The 13,881-nt window shown below is 41.3% G+C and overlaps 1 protein-coding gene across 4 annotated transcripts in view; it reads left to right on the forward strand.

The window, feature by feature from the left end:
* nlgn2a (neuroligin 2a) overlaps nucleotides 1–13,881 on the forward strand; it is a 167,072-nt gene that overhangs the window by 98,158 nt on the left and 55,033 nt on the right. For all 4 annotated transcript variants that reach the window (XM_018703897.2, XM_018703900.2, XM_018703898.2 and 1 more), the window contains one exon: nucleotides 8,133–8,282. In XM_018703897.2, coding sequence (XP_018559413.1) covers nucleotides 8,133–8,282 — 150 coding nt within the window. The remainder of the gene's footprint in view (nucleotides 1–8,132; nucleotides 8,283–13,881) is intronic.

Below are 13,881 nucleotides of genomic sequence, written 5' to 3' on the forward strand. Positions count from 1 at the left end.
AGATAAAGAAAAAGGGAAAATAAAAGGAAAGCAAGGAAGAGGAGGAGAGGGGTCAACGGAAGTCCAAAAGGCTTAGGGGGGGGGGGGGAGAAAGGGATGTGGAAAATGGAAGAGAAGACGACTGTTATGAGGGGGGAAAGGGAGAGCCAGCAGTGGGAAAACAAGGACAATGCCTGTGTTTGTGTCGTCTTTGTCACTGTGGCATTTTCGAGGACAGAAGGGCTGTGTGCCTGGATGTGTCTGTGTGTGTGTGTGTGTGTGTGTGTGTGTGTTTGCTTCCCCATCCACTCAATTTGTGGAATTGATCTGCTCCCTAATAGTGAGCAAAACGATAAGTCAGCCTAATCCAACCACTATTTATAACACAGATGGGAGAGGGGGGAGATATAATTTAACAATAGAAGTGCTACAAAAGCCTATGACAAAGAGACGAGAAAAAAAGATAGAGGAAGAAAAATAGATACAGAGTTAGAGAGAAAGAAAAAGAAAGGAAGACTACTCAGTGCAATTGAAATAAAAACAAGAAGCTTGAATATGCTGGTCCTCTAGCTGAGGGATGAGAGGGGTTACGAATAGACTCTCACAGCAAGAGGCCAGTCAGTGGTAGATTAAGACAGAGGGAGGAAGAGCGAGAGATGAAAAGAAAGGGGGTATCACAGAGAAAATGGAGATCAGAAAACAAACAAGCAGAGGAGATGAGAGAGGCTCGGGTGGCGGCTGCCGGAGAATCGAGAGTGACGAGGGAAACGTAAAGAATGTGAAATAGATTGAGAGCAACAGGAAGCGAGACAGGAGGGGCGAGGGAGAAGTTGCTGGTGGCAAGAGTGAGAGGCAAAGAGGTGGTGAGAGTGGAGAGAGAAGAAAGAGCAATGGATAGACAGCCAGAGAAAATTAGAGAGGAGTACTTGTGTTTTTTGGAGATGTTATTGAGTCTAATAAGAGCATGTTGTTGTAAGAGAGGCCAGGGCGGCTATTCTTATTCCCAGTGGTCGTACTTGTCTTTTTTTCTCTCCCTCGCTCTGCTCCCTTTTTTCTTTTTTAACTCGCCCACACTTAATCTGCTGAGGGAGTGAAGAAGCATTGCTGTCTGATTTGGGGAAGGGAAAGTAGACACAGGAGGTGTTGAGCTCCAAATACAAAGATGAAAGGCTGCAGATGCTCAACATGATTGTTTCATCTAATAGCTGGACAAAGAGCATTTGTCGGTTTTGGGATCATGTCTTCATGAAATTAAGCTTCAGTTTGAACAATTTTGTATATAGCAGCTTTGATAATTGTTATATAGTACTAGATGGACACATCTGATACCTTTGAGCAGAGGCTGTTCGATTATTTCTGGGCTATGGAGTTTGTTGGTTGGGTCTTTAGAAGCATATTGAGCTGTAATGTTGGTGTTTGCTCGCTGTTGCAGGAAGTGAAGTTGGTGTAGACAGAGTACAAACAGTACAGCAGCTAGGATCATCCAGACTCCATGCTGGTCCCTGCAGCCTCAGTTTTATAAGCTCAGGCAGACAGAGAGAACAGAGGCAGCAAGAGAAGCATTTGGTGTGTGCTGACTGCGTGTGTGTGTGTGTCTGTGCGCCGAACAACAGACATGTTATGAAGTTTTTAGCTTCTCTATGATTTTTATTGATTTCTTTTAATCAAAGATCTTGAACTTAGACTTGGAATCATTTCTTTTTTCCGACTTTTGTAGAGTTGGGAACACTTCATTGTGACTCACACAAAGCATAGCAAATTAAATGTTCAGGTTTGTGACACAGGTGTACCACATACATACAAAGCCAGCTTGTTGCTTTGCATTAGCCCCTTGGACACATATGTAACTAAGTTTAAGTCAATGTAAAACTAAAGCAAAACTAAAGCGAATGCATCTATTCCATCATCATATTAATATGAACCAGTAAACCCTTGAGGCAAGCACATACCATATGTCCGTGTACAGAATGGCAAACAAATGTATTTAGTGGTCCATCAGGCTCCAATACTTCCACATTATCTGTCAAAGCAGGTGTTTTGTCGGGCTTTGATAGCATTACAATAGACCTGTTTGATCCAAAAAAGCTTGACAATGTAATAATCTTTTACAAGGCAATAAAATTGTTAATTATCTTCATATAATTATACACACTTTAATCAGGGTGCTAAGAGGCTCACACTACACTGGGTCTGAGAGTAAGCTGCCAAATGGCCACCTTTCCTGGGTTTGATTTTGTGAAAGTATATTTTGTAAACGCAGTATTATCTAGCAGCTAACTACTAACTTGAATGTCAAACCTCTCTGTGGGCACCTGAATGCACCATCAGGAAAGAGACTTAGATCAGTGTCTGGTCTGCGTTTATATTATGATATACTGTATATTATATGCTACAATAATGACAGTTTGTGTAAATAAGTAAAACCATGCAAATACACAGGGGCTGTCATTTCAGTCCTGCCATGAATGTAAAATGCAAAAACAGGAATTTTCTTTCTTAAAAATGCTCATTCCTCGTATCCAGATGTCCGACTGGCTCTCACAAGTATAATAATGCTGGTGCATGGACACACACATGTCCCTGATGCAATCAGTATGGCCTTTGCCTTGATCCATTGTGCTCTAACGATTAAGCCTTAGCCCCGCTCGCAGGCCTATAGGCCAGCTCTGCTGCTGTGCATCTCATCACATCCCATTCATCACTGCACGTCTGTCTTAACCTCCAGCCCGCCACTGACCTCCTAATGACCCACATTCACACATGTAGACATGGTTGTTTCACGTGCAAAAGACGGCCACACAGTCAGACAGGAGCAAAATTTCTACGTTTTTTCTGATTGCAGTTCATTTCAGTTAGAATTTGTAGAGATAGATTTGATACATTACTTAAATGTAAATGTAATGTAAGAAATTGCAGTTGTGTGTTTTACTGTATGTTTAGACACTGGTGCGTTTGGGGTTCCAGCAAGAGAGATATTTTTCCATCAGTTTTTCAACAAATGTTTTCCTAATGAGGAGGTTGTGTTGCTTATTTATAGCAAAGCCTCATTCCAGAATATATTTAGCCACATATACTGGGGATCTGTATCCGCGTACTTCTTAAACAGCTTAACTTTGCACATTGAAGATAAGCTTTTTGTAATAATTTTGGTCCATCATGACTAAAATTACAGGTCACAGAAATACAGAAATATGCACAAATGCATTCCCTCCATCACACAGTTACAATATTTTCACCACTCTCTAACCTTTCTGTTAATTGGACCACTAGTACAAAGAGCCTCTGTGTATTTGCACACGGATGACAGTTCATCATTTGCTGTGAGCAATTTCCTTATTATTACAGCTTGGAACCTCAGCGTAAAAGGTCAATATTTATCTCTACCTCACACCCACATGCGCTTGTGCACATACACACTCGCCAGCCTATCCATACTAATGAAAATGAAAATAGAAATGGTGGAAAAATACACAGAGTCCAGCCTATATGGGAGAAATGAAAATGCAAATGTGTGGAATTGTACAAAATTCTGTATGCTGTGTTATTCCCCCTTGAGTTGTCATTTCATCCCAACGTGATTCAATATCTTTTTAATTATTGCTCTCTGTAAGGAGAGGGCCCTCCGCTCCCATCTCTCCACGCTCAGTTTAACATATGGGAAGATGATATCGCAGCAGGCTCCTGCGCTCTCTGTTGTTAAGAAGTAATATATGCTTTTTAAACGCCGTGTCCTCCATCCCCAGCCCTCCTCCATCCCCTGGCTGTTGCAGATCGCAGGAAAGCCGAGTTAGGCAGGATGTGGCTGAGGTTAATCCTTGGTTTACTCTCAGCTATTATTTAATTCATAAAAACGAAAAATATTAATGTAGTCTGAGTCATTTCATCTCCGTTATCCTTTCAGTTACACACTGAAGATCAGCTGTACCACTTAAGTACATATCAATCTCTCCTCTCCCCTCTGCTGGATGTGTCAGTGTTTACTGACAGCAAACATCAATTCCCATAAAATCAACACCCGACAATGACGTATGCAGTGCAGCAGACCACACTCCATCCCCATGACTAATCAGCTAGCCGATAATGCAGTGGAGACCGAGACCCACGTCTCATCGGGAGACCAGAGGGTGGCGTCTCTGAGGGCAGCAGTGGGCGGCGTGCTAAACTGAAACACTCGACACAAGTTCAGGCCTAATCATCTCATTGTCTCCGTTCTGCTTGAAAGGATCAGCAGCCATGCTAAGCTCCTCTGGGTACTAGTCCTCAGCTGCTCTCTGCCATCTTGCTTTGTCTTTGTTGCTGTTGTTTGTGTTTGCTGAATAGAGACTTTTTTTCAGTTATATTTTTCAGGTGTTTGATTTTGTTCACCTTTTCAATTATTGTTTTTAGTTAATTATTATTTCTGTTTATGTCTGAAAGGAACAGAGCTGACTGACTGTCATCCTGTCAGCTAAAAGCCTACATATTTCGTATCAGTAGTAATTCACATCTGGATTTGTTGATCCTTTACTTAAGTAAACATTGTAATACCACACTGGAAAAATACCCTGTTACAAACTTTTAATGTGAAGCAGCACGATTTGCATTTGCAGTATTTTGATACAACTTTGATGCAGCTGTTGGAGAATCCATTAGATAACATTACAAAGAGTAACACCTCCAATGTGTCATTTCCTGTGAATGTGTAATCCCCTGTGGTAATGGCGGACTCCGCCACGAAGAATGAAGACTGTTACACAGAGAGGCAAAAATGTAAATATAGCTATTTCAGAAAGATACTAAAAACATTTTTTAGGATTATTAGTATCAGTGTTATCAGCAAAGGTACTAAGTACCGAAGTGAAGTATCAAAGTAAAACTACTCGTTATGCAGCAAAATAGCCTGTTTCTGAGTGATTTTTGTACATAGCTACTCCCATTTTGCTAGTGGTCTATCTAGATATAAACAAACAATGTTGTAATGTAAGACACGTAATGTAAGACAAATCACTGCCTGCTATGCCATGTCACCATCAGTAAGGCCTGCTTTGTACAGCATCAGCTCCAGTCTGTGTGGAAGTCGTTTACCATCTGCTGATGGTTGAGCGTGTAGGATTTGTTGAGGCTTTGTATGTATATTCTGGGCACTGTCCCATTTCCCAAAGTGCCTCCATGGTACAGTGCATGGTACACAGGACATCATGTCATGCAGCACCTGTTTCATTTGTTTGTAGACACATTATGAGCAAAATAACTCATGAAAAACAAACGACACAAATATTACACATACACCACAGGTTCTCCCAGTAGAGCTGATGATCTGATTAGTTTTTGAAGCACCTGGCTGCATAAAATTTGCATGTTTTTAAGAGATAAACAACGGAATCATAGGTGGGCTACTGTTTTTTGTTTGTTTGTTTTTTGTTAATCTTTGGAAAGAGTTTATCCGACCTAGGGATCAAGCGTGGCTAACCAGTGGCCCATCTGTGGGCATTGCATGCTAAACTTTAGTTGTGACAGAAACACAACAAAGCCAGAGGCAGAGAGAGAGAGAGACGGAGAGCCTGAGACAGGACAGGAAGAGAGAAAGAGAGAGAGCTTGTAGCCCCCGAGGGCCTCGGTCCGATCTGTCACTGTGCCACAACGATTCGCCCTGTAACTGATCCATGGACACAGAGTCTACAGGTCAACAGTGACAGCCTGCTTGGTGTGTGTGTGTGTTTGTGTCTTATATGGGTGTGGGTTGGTACATCAGTGCATCTGCATTCTGTCTCCTGCGATGCTAGTGGCTGTCAGTCTTCATCTACTGATGCAGAGTACAGAGACGCGTGTAGGAGGTGTGCATGTGGTCATTTGCCGCTAATGAAATGAGATTCAGGTAGAGACGTGGCGAAGGGCGCCACAGGGTTAGAGATGCACGAGAGCAATATGTTGCCACGACAACAGTCAATGAGACTTTGTCCATGTGAGAGTGGCTCATGCAGGGAGAGTGAGAGGCTCAGAGAGAGAGAGAGAGAGAGAGAGAGAGAGAGAGAGGAGAGGCGGAAACAAGTCAAAGTGAAGCAGTTGCCATAGCAACTCTCCATTGCAGCTGCTTGTAAATTTCTCTCTCCCCAGTGTGAGAGTGTCTGCCTGACTGATGCACCGGCTTTAGCGTCATGGCTGTGTATATGTATGACTCTGCGTGTGTGATGCCCCAGTGTATCACTAGTGTTTTAGGGTGTGTGTTCCCTGTGAAACATTTAATGCATGTTTCAGCAGGTATTTCACATATATATACATAAGGAGGCTTCAAAGGGAGCCAAACACCGTCCATCTCTTTTCCCCTCTAACAGATGCTGAAGTGGTTATTTATGTGGTTGTTCTGCACTACTGCTCGCTCATATCCCCGGGCCGACACACACACACACTCACACAGAAGCCAACAGGGGCTGTCACTGTGCCACAGTTCTAAGTCTTGTGTGCCATATGCTACCATAGGCTCCTGGCAGGCAGGAGTATCGTTGCTCTCAGTCAACTGGGAGACTGGTTCAAAGGCCAACGAGGGCCCATCAGGGACCATCCTGCACACAGCGCTGCAGGAGCAGGCATATGTTGCAGACTCTTATGATGACTGACATTGACTGGATGCGTTTTGAAATGAGCTGCATTCATTTATTAAGGAATGATGGCAGAATTTATCCTTGTAGTCTCAACAAATGTGTTTAACTAAACACCCTCAGCTCCTTGTTTGTGGGTTGTTCGGTCTCTTTTGGGTGGATTGTTCACTCTTTTTAAGCATGTCCAAGCAAAAATGAATAAATAAAATGCATCTAAAATCCAGATTAACTCCATCAATATCAAGAAAAAGGACAACAATTACAGATTTTTAAGTGAAGTCACTCTGCGGTACATATGTATACTTGTTTTAAGAAAAGAAGCACTAAGAGCGGCTTTCTAAGTTAAAGTTCTTGTTAGAGAGATTGACAGCCTGTATTTCACAAGAACCAACCAAACCTAAACTTTGTGTTGTGTTTTCTGACGCTAGAAATGACATTTCTGCGTGAAACTTTTCCACTATCTTTCCATTTTTTTTACCTCAAGGCAGGATCTGCTAACATTTTGTGCCAGTGCAAAATGATAGCATCCAAGAAAACTGTGTTCTCGAGAGATTCCCCACAGGGGGATTGACCTAGAAATAGGTTGATATAGCTGTCCCTGCAGCTCAGGGCAAGCTGCAATTTGCATTCATGGGAGTTCCGAGTTCCGAGGTGCAAAATAAAATGAGGGAATTATGGAAATTCACAGCAGAAGTGATATATTAAGAGCCAGTGGCCTTTCATTATCTGTTGATTGTGCACAGAATGTTCCTCAGACATCAGCATTACTCCTACAGGCTTGGTTTTAACATGCGTCCTCATGTCATACTGTTTTTCATTTTTAACCTGTAAATTGTGCTTGTGTTGCCCAGTTGCTTTCAGTGTCCCAGAGTGGCTTTTTACATGCTGTTAAAACACCTCTTCTTTGCAGCAGAGAGCTCTTTGGGGTGAACTTTGACACCAACTGTTTAAGCTCCCACAGTAAAAGAGCTGTTGTGCCCATTGTTTGGTCCTCACATTTGTACTCTCTCAGTTTTAACTAATTACTCACGTCTGCCCTCGATTTCATGCTTTAATTTAGTAGATAACCTTGTGCAGTTGGGAACAATTGCACATGCACTTTCTTGTGCACCGTGCTAAGGATTGCATCAGTGTTGGTCAGTCCGAGCATCAGCGTGAAATAAAGACTGTCAGAGGCAGTGATATACAGGTTAGCTGTAGTACACAACACTACCCAGTGACTGTCTTCAAGCATTATTGCTTTAATCACCAGGAAACATTTGATTAGGTTCTTGCAGGGGTGTCTCTTGTTATTGCCTGTTGCTGGAATCATTGCCTGAAATCTAAATTACCTCAAGCGCGTTTTTAAGAGCTGACATCCAGCTGCAAGGAACAGCACTGTTCTAAGGCTCTGATACAGTACAGAGTTTTCATCCAGCCGAGCAATTTGCTGTTTGCTCAGTATATTACGGGCTAACACAAAGTGTGATCAAAGAGAATATGAAAAGCTTAAATACAGTTATTGACTTTTTTCTTCCTGTCTACTCTCTAGCTTTCTAATCTGTGTGTGTTTGTGTGTGTGTGTGTGTGTGTGTGTAGATATTCGTGACCGCAGGAAGAAGCCTGTCATGCTGTTTATTCATGGAGGCTCCTACATGGAAGGCACCGGGAACATGTTTGACGCCAGCGTCCTCGCCGCGTACGGCAACGTGATCGTGGTGACCATGAACTACCGGCTCGGCGTGCTCGGTAAGTGCCCCTGGATACTTCTTCTTCATGTCAGGGAAATCGCTCCGTCACACGCAGATTGCAGCGACACACCTCATCCCGCAGTAATAAGACTCAACTAAGATCTCATTCGCTCTCATTCGCCACCCCACCAAACACAAAACAAGTCAGTTGTGCACTCGTATAAGTCGATTTCTCTCAGCAGATTCTTCTTCCATTTTCTGAATTGATTAAGCCGGTGATGGATGACATCAATAGGATTCGTCAATCTAATGACGACCAGTGCACGTGTTGATCACGAGAGCTCACTTTCTTATAGATTTCCTTTGTTGATTATTCCACTCTTAGCACTGATTGTGTCACTGTTTTTCTTTCTATGAATATCAAGGTTTTTTACAAACCCTTCCCCTGCAACCACATGACAAGAAACCCCACTGTGTTAATGTGTCTCCCATATTTCACACACATCAAACAACAGTAAATGTTTAAATTCTTTTTAATAAGTGAATTAGAGATAATAAATAAATGAATAGCAGTGAGCCATGTCTGTATAGTGTAGAAAAAATCAAAAAAAGCATTTCATTTTTATTTTTGCTGTGTTTTTTCACTGTACTAATAATTAGTTTTGCAAGTTTGTGGTGTGGATGTTTACAAGTCTCGAGCCCTTTCACATCTTGTTAACTGCGTGATCATTAAAATTTAATTAGATGAAGGTCACAAAATGCTACCAGCGTCTACTTATTCCAAGCAGTGTGAGTTATTTAGAGATAAGCGTTTTGTGCGTGATCTGTATTTCTTTATATCTATTTTAGTAGTCATATCAGTTCAGCGGGCAGATGTTCCCCGACCTTACACTTTAAATAGATTTATGATCTTGCACCAGCTTTAACCTTTTTGCCGTGTGACCACCGCTCCATTATTTATTCGTCCACTGAGTCCCCGTGCTCAGATTCTGGTTATATTTTGCCAGTAACTCTCTTAGAAAGCCCTTTATGAAAGCGAACGGGAACAAGCATGCAAATCAGATACAGATCTGGCATTTTTACTGACACAGAAATGCACCTCACAATTCTTCATTTTAACTGCACGCCCTCGCCCCGGCGCCTCCAATCTCTAGATGTCTATTTTGCGGCTGTATAATTCATTCTACAGCAAGGACAGTAAAAAAAGAAAATGGCTTTACAGAGTGTTTTGATATGAGAGGGTGTGGTTATGATGCACTTTTGAGCTGTTACTACCAGATGTCGAAAGTGAGGGATTTGGAAAGTAGTTACACAGCACTACACTGTGACCTGCCTGCTCAGGTCACTGTGAGATCTGCCACGGTCGGGTTTGGGGGGAAAAAAAAAAAAAAAAAGAGAGAGAGAGAGAGTATCATTTGTCACTTCAGCTCTCCAGCACGAGCTCGTCATCCTTTTCCTGAAAATACACTCCACTTCTCCTCTTTGTTACTCACCGCACTCTGTCCCGCTCCATTGAGACCAAGTAATTTAGCTTGGAGAGGAGGAACATGCCTCTAAGGAGGCAGGTGCTAACTAAAGGAAACTAAGTGCATTAGATATTTCATTAGCTGAAGAGAGAGTGGGCTGCTGGAAGCTGTTTCAAAATAGGCTGCCTCACTTTGATTTGTTTTGTTTCGTTTTTTTTTTTAAAGGACGTTACTGTGTTGTTTTTCGGAGCACTTACACAGACGTTACAATGGTGACAGATTTTCATTTGCATGTAATTACCCAAAGTGTTTGCTTTTCAATGCATCTTTATTGAGTTCATCAGCGTTTTTCCTTCAAGTGGATAACGAAATGCAATCTAAAATGTGACTATTACCAGAGGTCCATAGAGCTGCCAGAAAACCAGTGTGTGATGGGAGTGTGTTTCTTTGCCTTTATATTTCAGAGCTCTTGTATTTCAGGAGTTAAAAGAGTTAAAGAGTTAAAAGATCACTGTGTTCTTGTTTTTTTTCCAACTTGGGTCTCATTTTTGTGGATAGTGATATTTCCTGTTTATAAAAAATAACATTGCTCTTAATTTTAAGATCTGGGAACATAATTCATTTTAAACTAAATCTCACATTACGGAATTTATCTTTGTAACAAAAAACTGATTTTGTGTTGCAAGTTTGATTTGCTGGACCTGTCACAGACTTGCCACACAGTTTTCCTGTGCAGCAAGGGAGTTATTATCGACCGTTCGGGTGTACTCCTGCCTCCAAAAATGAACTGGTTTCAGCTAAAATGTTAGTGTTTACAACCTGTCAGACCTCCTGTGTTTTCTTGCCCTGTCTGGCTTCATTGAAATGATGGTGTTGTTGTGATAGCTCCCAGGTCTAGGAATGACATTGGTGAGTACAGTGTTATCATAACCGATAGAATTTATGAAACTACCAAAATAAGATGCAAGATTTGATACGCCTAACTTCTCCTTTAATGTGGTTTAATGGACTGCATCACATTTACGTATTTATTCAGTCATGTTATGTGATCTGCTTATAATTAAATCCATTTGTGACAGATGCTAATTGCCAGAAAAGGGGCCAAATAAGAAGTCTGATGGCACAACTTAGTCATATACATATACATTGTTGTATCCCAGCTTGAGCAAAGTATGTAGAGTTGTAGATAATCCTGTTCAAAGGGTATCCAAATAAGTGGATTACTAACAGAAGTTCAGTTTTCAAAGACAAGACTCCTGTAAACTGTTGACAGAACTGGTGTCAACAAAGAAAAGAGATAATTGTAGTTTAAAGTATTAAATTCAGATTATTCCTGTCATTGCTGTCACTGGATATGCATTAGATAGGACCGGGTCTTACTAATCTCCTCTTTTGAATTTGTATATTTTTTTCCCCAGTATCTTTACATCTCTCTCTCTCTTTGCTTTAGTCTGTTGACATCTCTTGCATTTCCTTCTCTCTGCACCCTATCTGCAACACTCGCATCACATACTTTGAGTCAAGGAGAAATCAAATTGAGACAGAGTCTTTGTCATTTGTATGCAAAGAGAAAGCTCCGGCTATCTTCCAAATATGAGAGCCATCTAGTGCAATTTGGCTGTGATTGGGGAGAAATGTGAGTAATCTCTCACCCCATGCATCCTATATGATGGATGACATTTTCCTTTGACGGAGAGAGACACACAGAGAAGTCAGTATGGGGGTTAGAAATGCACATTTGTGTGTTTAGCGGTGGTGTGAGTCGAGCACGTGTAGCCGCACGCGTTCATGCATATCAATGTCTGCTCTGTGGATACACTGCGAAGGTTCCCACTGTGTTTGTGTTCTTGCTTCAGCAACCTGACATGCTGATTTGGAGGGGCAGTGCAGGAATTATTGATACAGGAGCTGGATGTGGTCATGTGAAATGTAAACTCAATATTATGTGCCTGTCTGTGTTTGTGTGCAGACGGGAATGGTTATCTTTGCGTGAGATCTTCAAATGCATCTTCAACTGTCAGACCCCTCCAGCACATATTGAATGTTTTGTAAGTTGACTGATATCGTCTTTTGCGGCCGCAGTCAGCAGTGCAAAAATAAAAATTGAGTTCTTGACTTATTAAGCCTACCATAAATTACTCTGAGAGTTGCAAGGTTTTGCATCGCCGTATGTTTTCAATTTAGCAGGGTATTTAATAACCCTGATCGTATAAATGATTACAGCTGTAGCTGAGTTCATTTGAATGTTGCTAATTAAGACTTAAAGCTGGTCTTCTAAAACACGTCTTGCCTGTACTGTATCTGGAAAGCAACAGATTGCAAACGAAAGAGTAAGCTCTCTGCTGCTGGACTTGAAATCTGGTCGTTGAAACTATACTTCAAAACTGTTCCGAATATTGAAGAAAATGCAAGTGTGCTTGGTTAGAAGTCTCAAATCAACCAGCTCCAAATGCAAAGCCAGCAAACTCAAAAAGGACAGAGATAGGAGTATCTTTGTGAAAGAGTAAGGATAATGCCTGAAGTGTGGTTTGAAATCCAAACCTTGTGGGTTAGGCAGTTGGCTACTGTACATGTGAGGTGACGACTATTTAATAGCATGTCACGTAACTCAAGCAAGAGCTTGATAGAGTAGGGGTCAAAGGATAAGCTTTGTTTTCCTATGTTTTGGGGTGTAAATAATTGATAGGGACAATAATCTTAGGAATGGGTGCAGTATTGAGGACAGTGTATTCAGCAACTGTGAACAGCTGCTGCAGTGTAAACAAACGTTAAAGTAGGTCCATTAAAGTGCTGCTTTTTGCCAATGACAAGCTCAATTTTTTATTATGAGTGTCTGACTCCATCATAAATAGGATTCCTAGGATTCCTACAGAGATAGGCCTTCTGATTAAAGTGTAAGATCCTCACTATATATCACTACCAGACTCCATAAACAAAAACATTACCGAGCAGAACACAGGAGCTGCTGGAATATTGCTGCCTTGATTGGTTAGTTTGTCTGTGTTGTTTTTGTGAGTTGTGCTCCTACCACCCTTCAACTACTGAAGACATAAGAGGAAGTAACTCTAACCCTAGTCGGGGGAGACTCTCTTCACTGTGGATTGATACAGATTTGGTGGGCTAGTGAGTATTTACAGCATATGAGAGACTGACTCAAATTAAGTACAATGTGCATTCACTGTAATGAAGGAGCATGTCACTGTCACAACGTGTGTCTCAGATATATTTGAATCATTCTGGCAACAACAGAGCTGTTCACCATAGAGAATCAGATATATGAGACTTTAGCTGATAATACTGTTGGTGGACGATTAATGATGTCACTGTCTATTTAACATTGTGTCTGCAAGTGAAATAAGATCCATCTGTATCTTTTAGATGTCAACAAAGTTAGCTGTTTTGTGACAGGAGGAGCCTAGTTTAGTGTCCACCTTTTGTGTTGTTAAACTCTTGAGCGCGACACAGAACAGTTCTGTAACTGTCCCTGACTTCTGACCTCACTGTGGAGTGAGGCAGGAAAAGTCTAAATATCATTGATATAGCTTTAAAATAAATTAGAAATGAAATTTCTAACTCTTTTTCAATTTGATATGACCTCCATACAGAAGATAGAATAATGCTGAGTGTGAGCATAGTATATTGAATGGACATAATGCACACCCAGAGATGAGTGTCATATATTTGCATATTCCATCCTTTATCATTTTAGACTTGATCTAAATTGAGGAAAACACAAAAAACTGGTCAGATTCACTGCCTCCCATCCCTGTTGTTGGCATACAGGACAACTAAGTCAGTTGGCCTACTATTCCTTCACCACACACTCTAGCTTTACCCCCCCCCCACCCCTTTCCTGCTCAGTGCCTCACTACTTCTGCTGCCTATTTAGATCTCCTCTCCCCCTGTGGCAACTTGGCCATCATTCCATCCATTCTAAACCCTTCACAGCATCCCATTTGGTGAGTTACAGCCTCAGCCAGGACAGCAGAGTCACTTTGTATCCTGTGATACAAATAGCTCCAAGAATCAGGTCTGAAGAGAAGGAATTGGTCTTGACGTATTTTTGTACTGATTAAAGATTTCCTTACTTGGCTTTTATTTTTTATTTTTTTTTCATTCAAAAACAGTAATTTAGTAATGATATTGTTGGGGTTACATTTAGTCACTTCAGATTCACGTTTAATGTGTAAA

Source organism: Lates calcarifer, linkage group LG14, assembly GCF_001640805.2.
Source record: "Lates calcarifer isolate ASB-BC8 linkage group LG14, TLL_Latcal_v3, whole genome shotgun sequence".
NCBI lineage: Eukaryota > Metazoa > Chordata > Actinopteri > Centropomidae > Lates > Lates calcarifer.